Source organism: Heliangelus exortis, chromosome 12 (genome assembly GCF_036169615.1).
Source record: "Heliangelus exortis chromosome 12, bHelExo1.hap1, whole genome shotgun sequence".
Lineage (NCBI taxonomy): Eukaryota > Metazoa > Chordata > Aves > Apodiformes > Trochilidae > Heliangelus > Heliangelus exortis.
The window spans coordinates 13,739,682-13,762,588 of record NC_092433.1 but is presented as its reverse complement, the minus strand read 5'-3'; the positions used below and the strand labels follow the sequence as shown (position 1 = coordinate 13,762,588).

The window sequence follows — 22,907 nt, the reverse complement described above, 5'->3', positions numbered from 1 at the left end:
AGAACATACCCGTTTTTCCTGTGTTTTTCATCCAAGTCTTGTTTGAAGATTCAGTGTCAAATCCATCAAGCTGCAGTTCTTGATACTCATCTCCAACACGTGCCTGGTGGTCTATGATGTCTATGGGAGACTGGTGAGACCCTCCACACTTCTCACTGGAAGTAACCCAGTGCTCGGGACCATAGGTGCCTGTTAAAAAATACCAATGCCCATTAACATTCCAGTGGCTCAGCAGTTGTGGATAACTCTTAAAGTCAGAGGATGAAGCACTTAAGCTCCCCAGGTAACTCTGCCACAGTTACACTTCCAGCATTTGAAAGAGGTTAAGACTTGTAAACTCATGAGGAGATTGAAATCCATTAGCTTTGAGCAGTACTTCAACTTTGCCTCTAGCAGTTATGAACAATGGCCCCTTTATATATATATATATATATATATATATATGTGTGTGTGTGTGTGTGTGTGTGTGTGTGTGTGTGTATATATATATATATAACGATTCCAGAAAACTATCTGCTATTCCCAAGTTCCCCTAATGCTTATGTTATGAATTAGCATGGTGTTACTGGAACTTTCCCCAAAAAATTACCTTTTCACAGGAGACAAATAAGGTAACAGCTACCCATTAACTCATGTTTGTGCAATACTCTGCTTAGATAATATGATATTTATTAATGATCTCATTTCTTTTGGAGGCTTTGAGGCCCGAAAAGATGAAAAGAAAAATGTAAATTTGTAGAAAACAAGAAAGGGAAAAAAGTAAATGAGTCTGGATCAATGGTCAATGCCCTGTCAGGAAAATACTGTAATTTTCTGCTGCTCTTACACATTTTCTGTTCTCCTTATTTGCACAGTCTGTTCTCACCTGATGTACATGACTCTCTCAAAACAAGATGAGTCAAATACTTGCAGTAAATGAGAAAGTTCAAGGACTGATGGGCAGAGTCTTGTAAATGCAAATGTACCTGGGCACATCAGAGCCAGCTGTGTTACACAAGAGCCAGCCAAAAGCAGACACTGAGCCAAACCCTGTCACCTCCCCTCCTCTTTACTCTCCGTTTCAGTTTGAAAAAAATTACAGGGCAGAGTTCTGGACAGCAGTATGAGCTGCTGTAATTTGTGAGTCTCACTGTGCAAAGCCAGTAAGTGAAGAACAAAGAGAAATGACACCAGCAGCCTTTGTCCCCAGCATGTCAGGTTTATGGCAGGGTCCTTGAGGACTCACCACAACACTCACAAGTGTTTTTCAGTAGTTTAAGGTACTGCTGTTACCACAGCTGCTCACCCAACTCACAAGGCACAGGAGGAGTGCATCCTGCTCTTCTTCTGGAGCTTTTGCCAGCTCCAGATTATTTTTTTGTGTAGTAATGACTTTCAACCACCAAACTGTTCAACCAAATTTTGGGATAGGATTGCAGCATCACTGCTGCTGGGAGAAGGAAAGCAGCAGTGTCTCATGGTGTGACAGGGGAGCTGTGAGAGTTAGTATTGCAAACCACCATTAAATCTGCCACAGTTTGCCTGCCACAGCCCTAACTCACTCTGCCCATTCTTTGAGGTTCATTCAGCACAAACAGTCAAGAAAAAGAATACATAAAAATAAAATGTTTCAGGCAAAGGCCTCATCATGGCCACCACACATCAGCTCTAGATTCAATACAACACCAGGAACCCTTGTCAGAACACGCTTGAGGATCTCCAGTGAATTTCAGATTTTTTCTTACTATTTTCCTCCCCAACTCTTAAATTAGATTAACAGAGACTATGAGACTACCTTCCTCTGAGTGCAAACAGCACCATTATTATCACATAAAGACAGGGAAATTGATGGCCTGATGCAATTTGACGAAGCTAATCTCCCAAAACCAAGTTAGAAACAGAGTTCACTCTGCCCTCCTGAAGCCCCTGATGTAGCCCCACACCTCTGTGGTACCTCCTATGTCTGTTCAACAGGCAGACAGCAGTGAAGGAGGCACCAGTTTGCATTTATTTCCCTTAAATCTGAGGAGCACATGTAAATTCAATTATTTCCATCCAAAGCCAGCAGTTGGGAAGGTCAGGATTTTTGGTCCCTGGGTTTTATGCCTCACTGCATAATGCATTCTTACTATCATCCCGTAATGCAGGACACTTAATCAATAGTAAGATTTTATGCTATCCTCATCACACACAAATGCTTATGGAAACCAAAACAACAAGAAAGGGTTTACTTTCAACTACAATTAAGCCAAACTGCAACATCCCTGAAAAATAATTTACATCATCTGGCCAGGTTAAAAATCAGTTTCGTTTATCTGATGGCTCAACTTGTTTTGTCAGCACAAGCCAATTCCAGTTAATTTCACAACATTCCACAGCCAAGGAGAACAGAATAATTAAAACCCTACATGGAGAAAACCGAATATGTTCTGCTCAAACACATTTTTCCTGATTCAGGATGTTCTTGTATTTGGTTTGCAGTGAATTAATTGGCAATTCAGAATTACTTTTCATATAACCTTGTATTTACTTCATGAAATTTTGGAATTTGCAATGTTTAGTACTACACATAATCATCAAACCTGCCAGCTCACATTTTTTTGGCTTTGTTATAAACATGGGGTGAGCTTTTCAAAAGCACTCTGCTCACAGAGGCTATCACAACAGTTTCAGCTGTGCATTCAAAAGGGACTGTGCACTCAAGTTTTTCTTTTTTAAGTATTTTGGTGACCCTTCAAGTCAATGGGGAGATTTTTTTTTCTGAGTAGGTGGATTTATTTTAAGAGGAAATGTAGGGCTTCTTCCATGCCTCTTGTTACAAAGACATTTTTTTTTAATATAAAAAAGTATAGCAAGCTCTCAACCAACTTGCAGTGCAAACTCTCTTGTCAAAATGAGTAAAATAAGCCATAAGGATAAATAAACAAACAAATCACCATGTTAAATTAAAACATCACATCACTTGAGTTTCTGAACTGGCTCTCACTAAAATGAAGTTTTTCACGGACATTTAAAAGCCTTGCACAATTTTTAAAAAACATTAGGTCATTTAAAAGAAATAATTTAACTTATTTGGATTAATGTAAAAGCAATACAGCTCTGTCTATAAATACGTTGACTTCACTTGTTTCTAATTCTATCATTTACCAAAAAAACCCCACAACCTAGCAGTATCTGCTCTCTTGATGTGACAGTATTAGTTTTCATGCATAAAATGCTTCTGTATTGCTGCTGAATTATTTAAGAAAAATCCAATCCAATGAAACTCGTTCAGCAATTCAATACTCAAACTGAGTGCTGGTCCTGTGACTCCAAGTCCTGAAACGCCAAATTACAGTCATAAGGGTAAGCTCCTATTTTGAGGTTCAAGACCTGCTAGTTAAAATCAGCACAGGATTTTATAAACGGTTAGGTTTTCCATTAATTTCTTTCAGAAGTTTTTGATATGTAAATTATTACATGCGATGTGACCTACACTCTTATGGCAGCAACTCTAGACAGAAATAGAGGCCATGACCTCAACATCTCCATTGCCAGAAGCACAGGATTGGGACCATCCCAGCTTTAACAATTTGTGTAAAAAGGCAAAGTGAAGCAAGGGGATAAGAATAAATTTTTTTAATTTAAGACCAAAGTAAATAAATTATATCCCCCACACTAGAAAAAATAAGCTCAACAACTTGTAATATATAACCAAGAATAGCACAGTGGGATTCATTTATTCACGGGTATCCATCAGATGGTTTAAGCCTAACTGCCTGCTTTTTTTCATGGACATTCAAGTGAAGTTTTAATTGAAACTGATCTTCCACTACAGATTTCAAATTAATTCTTCTTCCAAGTGTCTCATGCTCCAGACAGTCTTGCCTTGCAAAAAACCCTATATCATTAGAGGAGGAAATAGAACACTTTTTCTAAGCTTGCAGGTATTGATTACCTATTCCTTCCATCAAAGCACAATTGCCATTCTGCACTGTATAAATCTCTTCAGCGTTAGACACTTTATAAAGTACTGAGAATTATATCATTAATCATTTGCAGTTGCACCTGTCTTGCTTTATTGAATTCTTTGTTTTTTAGAACTTTAAATAAATGCTTTTAAATAAAAACATGACACTAAATAAAGACTCTGTTTCACTTAAACCCAGTAAGAAAAAAAAAAAACAACCCTTCATTCTATGTGTGACATTCACCCATCTGAAACAGAGTAACTTGCAGCTATTTGTATTTGATTTCTCTAACAGTAAGCTTCATGGCTTTAATCAAATAAAATTTGGAATGAATTTGAATTGGCCTTTTAAAGGCTGACAAATAATTCAGTTTTCAAAAACCCAAGCAAGTTAAAGCCCTTAACTGTGTTAATAAATAATACGCATTTCCACTGAGATCGTGGGGCAACCTAAGCATCAGTCAGCTTCACCACTCCCTTTCTCCAAGGAGAGCCGTGAGGAAGGGGAATTTGGCCTTGGGAATTAATGTTTTCTTGCCCAGAACCCAGTACACGGAGCTGCTTCTATCCCCCAGCCAGGGTTGGTGCACAGGAGCTCCAGCTCCTCTGAACCCTGTCCCACATCATCCATCTCCTGGGGCTGGAGCCCTGCAAGCTCCTCTTGGATTGCAGTAAAAGGGAGATGTTACCTCACCTCCCCTAAAATCAGAGGGAGATGTGACATCACCTTCCCTAAAATCAGAGAGAAAAGGGCTGCTGGTTTCCAAGATGTGAAAGCAAAGCTGGCATGAGGAACCCCAGCAACACCAGGGATGTTAGCACCCATCCTGGGCTGAAATGATTTGATGCTTCCTATACAGTTTCTGCATTTTTCTCATGCAAAATCTTGCTGTTAATGACTGCAACAACTTTGGCAGTGTTTAAATACACAGTCTGCTCTTTAAATGGAATCCAGGATTATGATTTTTTCTTTTTACTGTACAACCTGAACAATGAAGAGTCTTCATTAATGAAAAACTGTTAAAATAATGTATTCTGTCAAAATCTAATTAAAGCTTGCATAAAAATGTACACTTCAAAAAAAAAGCAAGCATATTTGTTTTTCTTCCACAAGTTTTTTTTTAGGAAGTATCTTTTTTTAAATGACTGGTATTTTCTTGACTTAAAATAATTTTTGAATTAATAGATCAGCTACTCTGATACAGAGTGGTGGGTAGCACACACAAGCCTTTACACAAGATCCAGATACAGTTTAACAGATATCAGTAACTTAAGAAGGGATTTTGATTATTTATTTACAAGTTGGGAAAGGTAGAAATATCAAGACAATCTCTTAAATTTTGCTTGTTTTAACATTTTCACAGGAATCTCACCTGAAAGTCAATGGGGACAGCTTCTGACACAGAATTTCTAAGTGTCTTGCTATTTTAGATGTTTGTCTTGTACCATTCAGTGCAAGTGGGTATAAAAGGGAAAATTCCAGGCTTTTATGGCACATTCCAGCAAGTTTTTAAGAGTGGATGGAATGAAAAAACATCTCTTCACACAAAAACCTCCCAACCTCTTCTTGCACAGCATTAAATTGGTTGCCTAACTTAAAGCACCACAGTAGGTAAGAACCTCTGTGAGTTTTACAGGCTCTGGATAAATAGGTAGCTTTCCTTTGCACTTACTGGCAGTTATGACCTGCCCAACCATCTCAGCATTTAGCTGAGCAAGAGCAAAGATGTGAATCTCTGCCTCTCAGTTGCTGTCATACTTGAACTGTTCCACCATAAGCCAAATCTCAAGAAACACTGAAGAGAAATGTCACCACCAGTAGACAAAACCAGTACCTTTTTTCACACTGGTGTCTTTGCTCATCTACAAACCAATGAACTTCAACAGCAGACTACATTTCTAAGCAGAAAGAAAAATAATTTAAAACAAATATCAGTGAAATTCACTGTGGGACTGAATCCCTCTTAAGATCCATTACAAATCTCAATCTGGAGTTTCTATTATCTGAGACAGAAAAAAAAATTGTGAAACTGTCACTTGATGCTATAAACCAAGATTTCACTATCACTTTTTGCCAATTAAAAGCAACTACATCAGTAAGTCCAGGAAGGCACCTGGGAAGATGCTTATGTCACGAGTTATGATGGGAGGCAAGGCACATATTGCAGATCCAGACTAGTTGAGATATCAGCCTCCCTTCACTCTCTCACCTCCTGTTCCCTCCTAGGAAGAAGAAATGTAAACACCATAGGATGAAGCCTGAAGAGTGGATTTAGATACAAGGCTGAAAGGAATGGTCTGAGTGACATATTTCTTGCTGAGTTATTTACCATAAGTCCGCAGAGGTAAAGGTATAAACTCCCTGAAGATCTCAATAAAAAAAAAATAATAAATCACTGACATCTTTCAGGGGCCTTCCCATTGCAGAGAAAGCAATCAAGTCATTGCATTATTACAATAGGGGGAAAGTTTCTGAAATTATACTGTCTTGCTCTGAAGTGATGGCATACCACAATCAGAGTTCACAGTGTGGTTTTGAACAAAGATTTTAGGATTTCCTGCCCTAAGGGAAAAGGGCTTTTCATTTTAATATTCTCTCTCATCACTCTGTTTAACATGAGACATTCGTACTTGCAGGAAATTCCAATTACTGCTTGAGAAATCAGACTGAATACCAAAAGGAAGATCCTGAAGAGCTTCCTGAGTCCCATACAGGACTAAGCATCATCCAACCTGCAAGCTCAGAGCACAAAAGAGTGGGCAAGACATGTGAGAGTCATAAAGAGCCAAACCCAGTTTTTTTGAGAACTGGAATAAGATGAAAGAATTTTTCCCCATGAACAATCTCTGATAAGGGATTTCTTCACTGGCAGTTGTTGAAACAAACACAGGAAGATGGAACAAAAAGGGTTTGGATTTAGATAACCTTTGAGCAACTACTAGCAGCACCACCAGAAGCACAGATGATTGCCCTTCTGCACTAATGCCACCACACCTAAAGAAATGCCCAGCCATGGGGCTGTAAAAGCAAAGCTGATCTTCAAAACTGATTTTGTCAGTGATACTGTCTCACTGGCAGATGCACAGAAAGAAAGAAAAGCTCCTAAAGCATACTCTTAAATATAAACTATCCTACCATTCTGCAGCTTTTCAACCTGAAGATGGAGAGAGATACATGATCTGCTTAAATTTTCACATCCACAGATGCTATGTTTTTTGCTGGATTCTTTAATTAAACCTTCAGTTATATTTAGCAACATTTGTATTGTAGGAGTTTTCAATACCTTTGTATTCCTTAGTATATATATGTGAACATCTGTATTACAGACACAAACACAGTTTTATAAACATATACATATATATCCCACACACACTTATACATCCTTTCGGGATCCTAATTTTGTTTCTCAAAAAAGTATGAAGCTGCCATGAATCTTGTATGAAGCTCCTACTGTACCTATCAGACACACAAATGCATGATAAATATCCAACATCAGGAAACACCAGGACCTTAAGACAAACATTGCAGGAAGCTCACAATAAAGTGCTGGAAGTGTAATTACTAAAACAAGCTTTTTCCATAAACATTTCAAGTTTTAGCATTTGTGAGCTGAATAATTTACCACCACACAAAAGTACTAAGTGGTACTAAGTTTAGTCATGCTGGCAAAATAGCTTGGGGCTTTTTAAGGGGTGTCTCAAACAAACTCTTGATAGACAATTAATGAGCTTTTAAGTTTTGTAACTCTGATATTTCAAAAATATTTATATTTAGCACAGAACACAAGAATATCAATGAAATTATTATGCAGAACTTACTAATGGGACAATAAATTGTGGTATAGAAGGTGTCTGCTGGTGGCAAGTGACTGAGACAATATACATCTACATCCTCTTCTTTTATAATTTTCTGCATTTTTAATAAATGTATCTGACATCTCATGTCATTCATTTCATAACTGTCTAAGGCCTTTTTAAAACTGCTCACCCTGAGCTGCATATAATAAACGAGGTGATAACTTACAATATAAGGAGAAAACAGGAGATTAATTTATATGAAGACACTGTAAATTAACTTTGTTCTATTCCTTACTAGCCGAGTAAAGCTTCATGAAGGGTAAGGACAGACATAAAAATAGATTTTTTCCTAAATATGATTTTAAAAGGTATAAATCCTAATGGAAATTACTGAATGAAGATGTATTATGAATCAATGCAGTAGGTCAATGACAGCACTTTGCATTGCTGGGAGGAAGCCATACATTTCAGTAATGGGTGCCTCACACAGGGCACGGGTGCCTTGGACAGGTCATGTCTGAGGCAACTTTCTCTGCAGAAGGGTCTCTCTCACTACCCTTTTTTGCCTTTACAGCTTAATAGCTGCAAAACGATGGACCTTGGCAGCAGAAATCTATATATTGCTGTAGTACTCAACTACAGCAGAAGAGGGGATCCATGTACACAGCAGCGAACAGCTCCTGCCTCAAACAACTTACAACCAACCAAGGTGAGGCAGAGCTGCAAACAACCCAACACGAGGCACCTCAAATTTAAAACCATGCAGCCCTCCCAGGCTAACCTTCCTTGTTCTATGACAACCTTGCTTCATGTTCTCTTCTCCAAAGCCATCTCCCCTAGCTGGATAATCCAATTATCACACCAGGAAAGTGATCAACCTTCCCATGGGAAAGAGGAGGAAAGAAATGCCAGTTCTTCCAAAGAGCCAAAATAAAATGAATGAGACTGATGTTTTATGGAATTAAACAGATGAAGGAGGAGCACATGCCCATATAACACTGATGTCACCTATGGTTCCATCTGGGCTGCCCCAAGGAGAAAGCATAGAAGGAAAAAACCTCTGAGAAAATACAAGAGGAAACAAGAGAAAAGAAACTGGGCAGGAACCTATCCCACCCAAACATTGTTAGACACAGAAGGAGGCCTGGGGGCTTCAATAAGACTTTGTTGAAGGAAGAGGAAGGAAGAAGATCTGATTTTAGCTTGATGTTAAATTATAATATCCCTTGTCAACACCCAGAGCAAGCAGAAGGGAGAGGGCCAAGCAGAGAGCTTGCTGCTTTCTGCCTGTGACCTGATCACCAGTCCCCAGGTGACAGTCCCTGCAGAACCCATCCCTGGGAGAGGCTCCTGAGCTGAAACTGTAGTAGAGAGCTCAGGCTGCAGGAGGAGTGAAGCAAGTGGAAACTCTGCCAGAACAGGCATGGTGGGCTAAGGAGCCCTTTTATAGGGGCGTTTTTGTCCTTAAATCAGAGATCTTGTCTTGACGGAGACCCTGCTGAAGCATCAAAGCTCGTGTGCTGCTGAACCTGCCCAGCAGCTCAGAGACAGAGACAGTAATAAGCCATGACATTTAAGTCAGGAAATCTCAAATTCCCATCTTGCTTCTCTGTCTCCTTGCTACCATCAGGAGCAACACGCTCCATTTCACTCCCTTCCTTTATAAGGGGAGAAGCGTCTGCAAGGACAGCTCAAAACTTGAGGAGAGTGACAGGGATGAAAAGCAGAGTAACCGTGCAAGACTCAACTGTCCCACTATGGACCTCAGTGCCAGACTGCCTGCAAATGCACTTAGGAAAAGCACAGTTTTTTCTCAAAACTGTATTCGCAAAAAACACAGCTATTTCTCAAAGTACCACAGGCTTCAATCCTACTACTTTTCGTGTGTACCCTTAGTAGCCTTGATCTCACCAAAGAAACTGCTAATGTAAACGATGCCTCACTGTAACTTAATTACCTCCAATTTAGGTGGGTACGGGAACACAAAGTACCTTTTCTTGATTCCCATCTGTTCCTTGTAACTAACCAAAGGAGCCTTCCCCAGAGTACTTTCTCTGAAATCCAGCATGAAAAAAAAAAAAAAAAAGGAGGAGGAAAGGAAGCAAAAATTGTATATTTTTATTGAATTTTTGCAGGATGCAGGTTAATAAAACACCCACAGAGAGCACAGAGTAATATAGAAAGAGAATAAAGGGAGGGAGGGCTGGTATCAATAAAGCCTGTACAAAGGCATCGGTGGAGTGAAAGTAGTCATGATCTCAAAAGAAACCTGCTACAAAAATGATTTTCACTTGTTGCTTTGCCTCAGCTTTAACATTTATAGAAAGCCGAAGTGTTCAGAGCAGAATATTCTGAGCAGCATGTTCTGAGTTCGAAAAAATAATAAATCAAGAAGATAAAGTTACCTGATGCTGAAATACATCACCGTCAGTTTTCTAGTACCCCTTGTTGATCCTAACCTGACCAAAAGATCACCACCAATACCTTGTTGTTTAATTATACCACTGATAACACTGTGGTTCCCAAAATCACTTATTATATTTTGACAAATGCTGGCTTTCCTATGATACTTCCTTTTTAGGTGAAAATCAACTTTTGCCCAACTAAGTTCTTAATGGCATCCCTGTTACAGCAGCCTTCTCAACCCAGCTGCCCCTTTCACTAATATGCACCAGTAAAACAGCTCCTGGGAGAGTTTCTGGGAGATAGCCAGCTTTTACTTAACGACACATCATGAACCCTGGCCTCAACTTCCATTAACATTCAGTCTATGTTTCTACCATTAATTTAGAAGCATCAGGAGTAGGAATAAACAGGAAGACAATAAGCAGCCATAGCATCCATCCTGAGGTACTCTAGCAAATAGCACTGCTTCTGTAGCTGAGACAGAACATGTACAATCATTTTTTCTCATTTTCATTCTGTATCTGCCATTTCCAGTATTTTACAGTAAATGGCTTAAACTATTCAATACCAGCTTTAGTTTTCCAATTACGAAAGTTTTAAAACAAACAAACAAACAAAAATCCACCAAAAAAAAACCACTAACCCAAGTAACACTACCACCACCTAACCCAACAGAGCAGTCATGAAAAGGACCAGGTATTCCTAAGGTGGATTTTACTCCATTGCACCCTTGCTGCCCGAGTCTGAGGCAGGAGCACTTTAGGACTGGGGGAGAGCAGCACTACCAGCCCTCCCCTTCCCTGCTGTGGTCTGTCCCCACAAATTCTGTCAGTCTGGACAGGCAGAGGCTCTTTGCTCTCGCTGGCACTGCCCTGGGGTGGGTAACCTGCTCACAAAGGGCTGAGCAGCTGCTATGGGGGAAAAGCAGCTGCTGCAGGGAGCTGGCAGCAAAGAGACTGCTGTGATAGATTGGAGTCAGGGCAAGTGTTGCAGGAGATTGACTCTCGCACTACCAGTTCCACACATTCAAACATGAAGTTACACAAAAATAGCTGCAATAAATGTGTCTTCCTCCAGCATCCCATGAGCATTTTGTTCAGGAACCGTCACTTTCGGCACCATCACCCCAGACCAGAGCTTGCAAAGCTTTGGGCCACAACTTGTCACTGGGATGAATCTCCCCCAGGACAAGGTTAGGAGGATCATTTGTCCCTTCAGCTGCCCACTTCCTCTGATGGGAGCATCCTCACAGACTGCCACCAAGGATGTTTGGGAGCAGGGCAGGTGCTTTCACATAACCCTCCTCAACCCTCTCAGTCTGATGCAAGGAAGGCAGCAGCCAGATTTGAACAGCTTCCCTGTGCTGTTCAGTCACAGCAGTGCTGGGCAGCCCACAGTGACATATACCATAAAATGGAATCTGGAGTGTATCACTTAACTGTGAAATCTGTAAGATATTGGATTTATATGGTGTCTGCAGAGCACATTAGGAGATCATCATCACCATGTCTTTTTGAGACAGCCATAATTATTCAGGTTGTTATTCTGTTTCACAGGTGCTTTTGAAAAACTATTTAATATTAGCAAACCCTCACTAAAAACAATGCTGTGGCTGAGGGACTAATCTTCGTATCGGTACACAGCCATACCTGGTCTTATCTGCTTTACCAATTCCCTGCTGATTGAGAGGATTCATTAACAACACAATCTCTGGTGACTGAAATTAAGTCTCATTCTTCGTATCACTGGTGCCTTGCTGTTTGCTTTTCCTTCACTGTGTGCACACAAGTAATTAACTTACTATGCTCTGCTAGCTCCTGACACCTTACTTGGCATAGAAAAACTCACCACCAGGTAGTTAAGCATGCAAAATATTTTCAGTCAAATGAACTTCATAATAAAGCACTGCTTAAGAGAAATGTGGGTTTTTCTGATACAATGCTAACAACACACACCATACTGCCCATACCTGCAGGAGCTGCTTGAGTGGCAAGAAAAAAACTCAACAGCATAATTTTTATCACTTCTGCTCAATATGCAGAAGTTCCTACAGCAGGAAAAACTGGCAAGCAGTAAAGATGATCACTGAAAGGATGAGCACAGAGATCAACCTGAGTGGCCCTTGTAAAAGTCTGACATAACAAGGACAGACAGAAGATCCATATGGTGTAGAAGAAAAAAGGGGGAAAAAAACAAAGAGGAGATTCACTTCAGTACAGCATTACTCAGATTACTGGTGTCTGCAAGTACAGGACAGCGTATTTCAGATGTTATATCAAATAAATAAATAAATTTTTAAAAAAAAAGTTTATTTGCTAGTTTAAAGCATGAAGTGCTTTTAAGCCTGTAGTTCGCAATTTATTACACACTCCACCCAACAGACTCCACGCATGAACATGACCTGAAATACACAAATGATCTCAGTAACATCAAGAGGTAAAACTGCAGTGAAGTTATTTCTGTACTTATCTATCTGTGGGGTGAAATGTTATGGTACAAATGGATGGTGAATTACTCTGTGCTGAGAGAGAGCAGAGCTACTGGGCTGACACCAGTGCAGACTGGTGAGATGAAACATGAAAGGTGGTCTTTCCCTGAAGTGACAGCCCTTGGCACTGACATTGATAACATGAGGACTTTCCCATGGAAATACAAAGACACCAGAGGCTTTGAAAAGTGCTCCTCTGATCTAAACACTCTCTATATTAACACTTTAATTACCTTAATAATTTGCCAGCTACCAGAGACCAAGAGGCTTATGTTCTTCATGCCATGCTCGTGTTGTCTACCTAGAGTCCCATAAAAAGTCACTTGCTCTACACAGTCCCAGTTCTTCCCTTAAAACAAAAGTATCTGAAACTCCAAAATGTACATAAAATACTTGAAAAAAGCAGGAACTTGGCTAGGATAAAGACCCATTCACAGTATTGTTAATGCCAACTTTGACCTTTTGTGACAAATTTTTGCTCAGAAGTTCCATGACTGCGCTGACATAAAGTAGTGGAAATTGTGAACTTTGCTTCCTTTCACAAAAGGAAAAATCCTCTGAAGTCTTGGAAAACAAATCTTTTCTTTTGCTTCGTTTTGTCCATAAGATCCTTGTTCCATTCCCCTTCTTGTGCTACAAGGTATGTACTTTTCCCTACCCCAAACTGTTGTTTCAGCTTATTCAGTCACAGAAGTCAGTTCCTCATGTTCTATCACAGTAATTTTTTGCTAGTGACAAAAGAAATACATCTGTGATGTAAAAGAAATACATTCACTGTGATTTGTGTATATCATTTTCCTGTGTTCTTGCACGGCTTTCAGCTTGGCTTATTTAAATATAGCTCCTGTCATACCCATCATTTGCAGTTCACCTGTTATGCAGAACCCAATATTCCACCTCCAACAGAGCAGTCTTTGCCTTGGCTGCATAGTTTATACAGATTCTCTAACTCTACTCCAGACCTGTAATCTACATTTGCAAACTAGATCTTCCTTTAAAAATATTTCCATTTGCTTGATGGACATATTAATGCTTGGAAGAGAAATCAGTTTTGTTATTTCTAGTTTTCACCAAAAATGAACTATCTCACTTAGCAGCCACCAGCATCCATGAGAGTTACTCAGGTTTGTACATAGCTCACTACATCAAGGAAAACCTTGTTAAATCTCCAAAAGGCTGTTGACACCTGCTGTGTTCCAAAGGAGGGTTTTGTTTGGTTTTCCACGCTTAAGGTATCAGTAAAATGTAACAGATTTTCATGCCAGAAGAAACAGTGGGATAACACATACCCACATCACGAGCATGAGTCATTACACTTCATAAAGTTACCTCTCTACACAGCCTTAAAAACAGTTTTCACCTCATTCAAAAAGGTATTCAGCATTGAAGAAATAAAGACTTGAGAAGGCACTGTTTGGGTTTTTGTTTGTTTTTCAAAGATTGTTTCTTCATTGAATTGCTCTCTCAGTTCCAACCTGCAACTTCCTCCCAGTGCCAGCTCATCAGGATTGCAGCCCCTTCTGGCTTTGCCTCCCAGTAGCAGATTCTAGGAGGTCTAAGAGGTCTTCAGGAGATGGCATTTTCTCTTCACAGAGATGAATGTTCTTTGAGGGCCTTACACAGACACTTGCAAAGTCCTGATTAGCAAATGCAGTTAGGGCTGGACAACTTTCCCTCTGGGAGAAGGTTAAACAGTGCCCAGATCTATCATCCATTGAGGAAGTCAACCAGGCCAGAAATTCAGTGAAAATACTTAAACAGATCTAAGCAGACCCCTCTACTATCTTAGCTGATGTTCCTTGGATGAAAGACGAGTAAAAGAATCCTGCCCTTCCTAGATTATACACATCCTCCTGAAGCCTTATTTCTTTTGGCTCTGATGGAACTTGCCAATGGACTTGAAGTAGCCAAAAGGCTATGGAGGGAGAAAACAGATGAACAGATACAGACTAAGTATCACTTGCAAATATTCACAGAAATTCTTTTTTTTTTAGGTCAAACCTTAATAATTTCACCTAAAGAAATCTGGATGTCAGTTAAGGTCACCATGGAGGTGAGATCACTGTCTATATGGTAAGCAGTTCTGCCCCTTTGCACTTGTCTGTATTCCTGCATTATCTATTACCTTATTCTCAAGCCAAGGGCTTTTTGAGGAGCTGACTGACATTCTGTTCTTGGTTTGTTCAGATTAAAATATAAACTATATTTCAATCCATGACTGGAATTTCTTGCCAATACAAATCTATAGGAATGAATTAGAATATTATTAATATTATAAGGTAATTGCAGCAGCAGTTTTGGGGGAACATGGACCAAAATAAGTAACTAAGCGCAACCTTCCTGATTATAGAGCATATCTTTGGTAATTTAAAGCTGTAGTTGTTGGACTTGAAAGACTGCAGTCTTGGCCTCATAAGAATGAATTATGTCCAGATTTTAAACTAGAAAGTTTAAATGCCCTGTGGCTTCAGAGGTAAATTTGAAAACAAAACAAGAAAGGTCCAGGAGCCAGAAGGCAAACAAGAACCTTAAAATTACTCTACTTTTTCAATCTTCCTTGATTTGTTTTGGTCTGTCCCATTACTTTTGAGCAACTGATCCTGGCAGTATTCCAGCACACTGGAGTTTATTGACAAATACCAAGGAGAATCAAATGCCAGAGGAAATAACAAAAGAAACCAGAATCATCCATACTAAGAGCTGGGCTAATACACACGCTCCCCAGAGGTGCCCAAATCACAGACTGCTATTAGCTTCAGGATGACACCTATATGTTTCATACCATCTAGTGAGAAAAGAGGTGGAGATTTGTGGTAAAACTGGATTTATTTGGATCTTTCGTAGGCATTTTTAAAATTAGTATCTTAGAAGCACATGTAGCACTTCTATTTCTCCTTTGGTTGTGCCTACTCTCAGAAACACAAACCAGAGTGAAGAACAGAAGCTCATGCAAAGAGTAAGATTTTGTGACAGTGGCTGCACCAATTTTGTCAATGACTGATGCTGGGTGACTTTTACCCACATAATAAACATTCTTGTCTCACTGATCTTGTCAGCTGTTCACAGCAGCAAAAAAGCAAGCAGGGCTTACTCTGAAGTAAATTCTGGATATAACCACTTATAACTCCACTAATACAGAGAAGCTAGTAAATCAGTAATAGAAATTTATTAATTTATAGTTACTGAGACACATCTTATTGATCTTCTTTACTCACACTCAGCCTCTAGAGTTTACCCCATGGCCCCAGTTTATGCCTTGATTAAGTGGTTTAGAGAAGCCTTGCATTTTATAGTATGCACATTATGTAGTATAATGCTCCTGGTATGATGACTTGCAAACTAAGCAGTGAATTTATCACTCTAAAAGAGACTCCAGTCCCACTCACCCAGGGCAGCCAGCACAAACACTCCAGAGCCAAGCTCGCAGTCCAGAGCTTTGCTGTGAGATGCAGAGCACTAACTTGGCCAATAACCATCTTGTACCCAGCTTTAGTTTCCTTGTGTTTGTGACACACTATCAGTTAGCTGTGGATTAGTTTCCATTTTCAGCATACACATGTTTTTGTGAACATTTCTTTTTATAGGCTCTGATTCAGCAAAATACTTAAGCACATGCTTTACTTTAAATAGCTGAATAATCCAATGTCTTTTCAGCAAATGTTTAACTTTAATTGTGTGAATAGTTCCAGTTCAAGGGCTCCTCATATCTTGGACACTGAACACTCACTTATGCACTCTATTCATTGCACAGATAAAATATTATTCATGGGCTTCACATTATGCATTTACTTAAGTGCTTTGCTAAACAAGGTTCTAAAGCAAACATACCACAGTCAGAGTTTGTTTAATAAAATTTCTCCAAATTCAGTTCTTAACTGTCGAGCATTTTAAAAAGGCAAATTAAATAACCACAGGATTTACTGTAATTTCTTTCGTATCTATACCTTGATTTAACATTGATGACAACTGTGGCAATATGGTTCTATATAGCTTTATGATTACTTTTATCCATCTATTTTAGTAGGTGTGTTTGCTTAAACAAAAAAATTTAAAAAAAAAAGAAAAAAGAAAAAGAAAAAGCATCCTGTGTTAAAACTCCCTGTGCAGAGGCTTTTTACCCAAAACCCACAAGGCAAGCAGAGCCACCATGCTCTTGCACAGGGGCTGCAGACGGTGCTGCCTCAGGAAGAGGAAGGGGCCTCTTTGGAGAGCTTGCCTCTCAGTTTACAGTATTCCCCAGTCCCACCAAGTACTTTAGTCTCTAAATAATTATGATATTTGATTACAAAAATATGACCAGAGTGCTCTGGGTGTATTTTCCTATGGCGCATTTTTTTTTTCCCCTCAGTCAGAAAGAAATCCTTGGGCCAGGCTTTCCTCTCCCATAACCACTGCTGCATTTTTACATGGAAGCTGATGAATTTTCCTCTCATTAGAAGACTCCTGCAGCTGCAGCTTTAAGAAAAACACCAAATACTGTGAGACTAACAATAAAACTACCAGACCTGGCAGTGCTGCTCTACCCCTTTGGGCCATTTCCATTCCAAGCGGCTCCCCACTGAACCACACAATACAGGGCTCCTTGCTAACTTGTCAGCTGCTGCTTCAGATGTTTGAAAATACAGTGATTTAAATTATTAGAAAGTGGCATGCTGGGGAAAAAATAAATAAATAAATAAATAAATAAATAGCTGCCAAAAGCACTACTTCCTAAAAAGCCACCTCTCTGCTTTCTAAATTTTTTTAGATAAAAAGGCAAAGAATAAAATTTACAGTTTACAAACATCTGCTCTCAGAGCAGAATCTCTGCTTCACCCAGAGTTAAGTGCCATTGTTTCAGATGAAAGCCCTGGGCCTGCAGGTGAATCAGGTTGATATTCTCAGCTGGCTGGAGAAACCAGCTGAGTAAAAAAATATAAACAGAAACAGATGCACCTGAGAAAAGAAAGAAACTAAAAGTTCCTTAAAAGATAAAAGGATAAGCTCTTCTGACCAGTAACTATAAAATGTATAATGAATTTAGACATTTATTTTCCAATGGAAGAAAGCTATTTAATGAGATAAGTGCTATTAAGATAAAGCAAAATAACTATAATGTAGAAATCTGCTCATTAGTTGGTGTTTAATTGCTCTTATAATTGGCGGAGAAGCAGTAATTACTATACCAAAAAAGATATATATTTAGAGATTATGTGTTTGTTGTGCATAGAACAAATATACCACTTAGATATTAAACCAAAATTTAGCCAGATCCTGAACATGACAACTGTATAACTTATGTGAAAGGAAAAATGAAGTATTGATTACTGCAAGGAATATAATTGTAGTTTATTCTGAAAAAAGACTTTGATACATCTATAGTTAATCATCCACTGTGGTCTCACTGTTTGTCTGTTTTGTTAATTAATATTTACCATGCACCATCTCCACAAAATAATTATTATTCAGTGTGCACAATAAAGAGAAGGCATTAGAGATCAGGCTGTGTGTTTCTCCATTCTAATCTGTATGACAATATTTTAATTCCATTGTAACACACGAGTCCTGAAAGCTGAATGTCCTGAGTTTTCTTTTTTTTATACGTAAAAAAGTTTGCAGAAAAGCAGAGTCTCTGCTCTTGGGGCTGCTCATCTGACACAGCTCAGCTAGAGAGCTGATCTTGTAGGATATTGTGGTGACAGTATAGAGGGTACCAGTGACTGCAACATCATCAACCCCTACAAGCACTCAGTAATTCTTTACAGGGTCACTTAAAAGGCAGCTTCCCAATTCATACACAAACCTGCATGCAAGCACGGAGCAAATCAGGCTTCACCCTGCAATGCTGCCATGGAGCAGTTGCACCAAAGTTCAGGATGAAGAAAAGGAGCCCATCATACCCATGCTAACAGGGACAGATTCACATGGTGCACCCTGTTTTCAAGCAGTGAATAACTCAGTGCTTTGGTGCAGGCAGTGGGCTGCACTCAACAGGGCAGGCACAGGTTTGCCTTCCCTTGCAGACTTGCAGAGGTTTGGGTGAGCACTATGGGCTCAATCCCTTTCAGGTGTGCTGGACTCTTCATCAGAAGCTGCAAGGTCCCTTCACAGACATAAAGCATAACTCTATCCCATCCCTGTCCAGAACAGCTCCTAACTTCACCAATGTTAAAAAAAAAAAAAAAAATAAAATAAAAGGAAAATTTCTTTCATCAGTATCTGCCTGGGATAAGCAGCACCAAGATGAAGTACAACCAAATTTGGTGATATAAGTATCACCTCATTCTCTCATAAATCACAGTTATAAAACAAAGACTGGCATCCAAGGTTAGAAACAAAAAAAGACTTTCAGACCAGTTTTTATTTAATTTGACCGCATTTCAAAATAATGATACCCCTTTAAATACGGGAAACATGCTCCATCTGTTCTCCAGAGCCTCTGTGGGCTTGCAATTTCCTTCCATGTGCAACTCCAGATGTTAACCAGGACCCTGAAAGGCTCCTACAACCCAGGTTCCTTGTTTTCACTCCCTCAACAGTGCAGGGGAAACCTACAACAGTGACTAAGACTGCATAAAGCCCCAAGCACCAAGCTAAAGATTTAAATGAGGTTTTAGCTGCACAGAACATCCTTTGCAAATCCTCATTTGGTAGGAACAGAGGAGATCAGCAGCATTCTTGGTGTTCTAAATCTGAGGGACCAGGGCAGGGGCTTCTAAATGGCAGAGTACCAAGCCCAGACCTATAGCACTCCTGTCTTTCTTCAGCAAGCATAAATAGAATAACCTCAAAGATGTGGCCAGGGCTTTGCCCTTCATGGAAATACATAGAAGTGTTTTTGGAAGTCAGGAACTCAAGTGAACAATAACTCTGAGCAGCTTCTGGTTACTGACACAACACAGGTACTTTGTTTCTTTTAAACATTCAAAAACCTTGAAAAATATTCAAGACAAATGCAATACTGGAGATTTCCTCTGTGATGATATAAAGAAATCCATATTATATATGTTAAATACTATGAAAATAGTTTTAATGTAGATTTTGCAATACCTCCAATAAAAAAAAAACAAACAAAAAAACCTCTGATGTGCAGAACTAAGAATCAAATTTCTGGAAGATCATTCTGTGATAATTACTAATTCCTTTCTATTGCTCAGGTAAACTTAAGGGAAGAATATTCCAAAGAAATCGGTAACTGCAGAGTAATTTGCTATTATGTTTTTACGAAGTAGGAAGTTTTTCTGGCTATATTGGGCATCCGAACTTGCATATAAAAAATTTCAGTCTAAACTCCTTATACTGCTTTCAACTTCATATTGCTTGCATAAATCACACTTGTTCCTTTATATTCATAGAGATTTTTAACAGAATCACCATTAATAGCATAGTAGATAAAATAATATTCCAAATTGAAATAAAATCTGTTCATCATTATGGTCATTAGCTAATGGTTTTATCTTCCTTTGGGACTATAGTAAACATTAAAATTCAATTTATTTAACATTTACTTCTCATAAAACAAAAAAGAGCATAATTTCCGTGCTACAATAACAAACTCCTGGGGTCACAAAACTCATGAGAACAAGGTTTAAAAAAACCTCACTTTTGAAGACTAATGAGGTACTGAAGAAAGGATGTAAATATACACAGGAGCTCTTACATGGGCTATGTGCCTAACCCTGCAGCTACTTATTTTCCTACCACTGCAAATACCATAAGACCCAGGGTTTTCAACCTTTTTGATTTGTACATTGCAAAACATCTCCCAAGAGGCTGCAGATCCCAGTAACTGTGGATTTAAGACCAGTGATAATCAGTTTTCTTTTCTTAGATACCATTCATAGAACCCTTATTAAAAGAAAAAACAAAACCCTGGGTCCTCAAGGGCCCAGAAACCCAAACCTAGGGAACAGATTACAGCAGGTACAGATCTGTGCCCGTCCAGTCCTGCAGAACATCCACAACACAGACACCAGCACACACAGCTGTCCTTATGATGACCACAAATTAAAAAGAGCTCTGTGAAAACCTTTGTTTTCCTTTTGATATATTTGCATCGTTTAATCAAACTCTGATACATGCCTTCTTTTCACCTAAATTGATTTTCTTTTCAAAGCTCCCTTTGTCAGCTGATTTTTAAGTGCTGGAGGACTGCACATCTTGCTGACTGGTGCTCCCCTGAGTATTCATTCTCTTTACAGGTTCCCCTGCAGGAGTACTGTGATTTCACTGATTATTTTTCAGTAGACACTTTGTTAGACTACTTATAAACATACTGACCTAATTGCTTTTAATTATTCCAGTGGAGTCTGCTTTTACAGTGGCTGTTTCCTTCCACACAAAAGGAGAAATAATACTGTGAGAAGCAGTGAAAAATCCGTATCTTGAGCTTCTCTCTGAAGCCTAAATCAATCAGAAGTTTAATGCACATTGTAAATTTTTATGTGCATGTGTATCTACTGTGCATGTATGCATGAATTATACAGGCCTATTTTACTTCTATGCCCATCTGTATATCACATAAGCCAAATGGGGCTAAGAAGATAGCAAACCCATTTAATTCTCAGTTTAAGACAAAGCATCTTCTTAACAGCTCTGTGAAGGATGCAAGCAAATCTGCTGTTTTCACTTTGTTTTCTAGCACATGTTTCAAATATTGTTTAAATCTTAGATATACACCCGGCCTGTTAGTATTCACATATAAATTTCTTGCATGCTTCCCATATTAACAGTGCTGCTAGGAACAGATAAAAAGTGGAGCTACACTGAAAGCCACTTACACTGTATCTACCCTTTTAGCAGACAAACTATCTTCAACTGCCATAAAATTGGCAAAATATCTCCCATGAACAACAGAATGGGTTGGACTGTTAATTTAAGTGAATAGCTTTGCAAGTAATAGTTTACCAGCAAAGAAGATGATGAACAGTTCAACAGGGAAATCCATGAGGAACAAAACTGGGAATAGTATATACATGGAATTCTCTCCCACACACAGATGAAAATTTAAAACCCAAATATTAAAAAAAAAAAAAAAAAAAAAAAAAAAGAAAGAAAAAAGAAAAGTGAAAATCAGTGCAGGTAGTAAGGTACCACCTAACTTTCTACCACCTCCTCATTTTGTTCTCTAAGGACTGTGCAATACATATAAGACCACAAGATCTAAAGGAGAAAAAATATGATGCTAGTAACAGTTTGCTGCCCAGAAAACAACAAATAATATGCTGAAAGTAAATCTGTTTCCTTGCCATTTTCGAATAGCAAAGGAAAATTGGTATTATCTATTCAGAGAAATGAGTTCACTTTAAAAAATACTTTTGAGCCACAGAGTTTTGTGAAATGAGCAGCTTGTGTGTTATTCTTATCATTCAGTTTAATATTTTTCATCAAGGAAAAAAAAAAGAGCCAGAATGTAGCATTTCAACTAAAACAAATCAAAACAAAATAGCATCCACAAGATGTCTATGAAACTGTCCCTCCTGGTATGGAATAAGGGTGAAACAACCTACTAGCTACTGTTTTCCAAATCTTGTTTTTTAAATGTTTTACAAAATAGTTTGCTACCAACAAGGCAAATCCTTACCTTGAAAATTATGAAAAAAAAATTTTCATAGCATTTTATTCTTAAATAATATGGTTCTGGTAAGAAACCTCTATCAGAGTTTCAAATAAACATTTCAGCACAAGACAGTATTGACAATTCGACTACTACACTCGTCAGTGTGCCACTCCCAGAGGCTGGATTATTCCTGGCACATAACTTGACATTTTAGAAGAAATTCCCTGAAATTCAACTAATGTTATTCCACATATCTATTGGTCGCAAGAGGTGCAAGTCCTCTCAAAAGGATTTTCTCTATTTGTATATACTAAGAGCTTGGATCTAGCCACCTGGACAGCTCTGTTGAAAGATCAAAGATGAAGGTTCATACCTTCAAGTATCTCTAGTGACAGAATTTCTTGGAAGGTCAGCTTTTAAGTGCTTTGCCAAATATTTAAACTGGGGACTCACCATGGCCTGACCCCAATCCACTGGCTCACTGTGCAATCCTACAATGCTCAAAACATCCTCAAAACCAGGTTTTTAACCATCTTTCACCGAGGTCTTAACCTCAGTCTTCAATTCTAGTGTTTGACATGATCCAAGAGCATGAGCTGAACAGAAAAAAGTTCCCTCTCACGAGCACTCAGGCTGCAGAAGCATAATTCACACTTAAGATGGGAAATGTTCTTTCTAATTAGTGCATCTTCTCGGTCTCAAACCTTTCATAAACGGTGTTATTGTGCTATTGATCACTGCCCAGCACT

The 22,907-nt window shown here is 38.9% G+C and overlaps 1 protein-coding gene across 1 annotated transcript in view; it reads right to left on the bottom strand.

The window, feature by feature from the left end:
- The window catches only part of PTPRG (protein tyrosine phosphatase receptor type G), a 385,824-nt gene that overhangs the window by 180,526 nt on the left and 182,391 nt on the right, over window positions 1-22,907 (bottom strand). Inside the window, exon 3 of the mRNA XM_071756171.1 lies at window positions 10-189. Coding sequence (XP_071612272.1) covers window positions 10-189 — 180 coding nt within the window. The remainder of the gene's footprint in view (window positions 1-9; window positions 190-22,907) is intronic.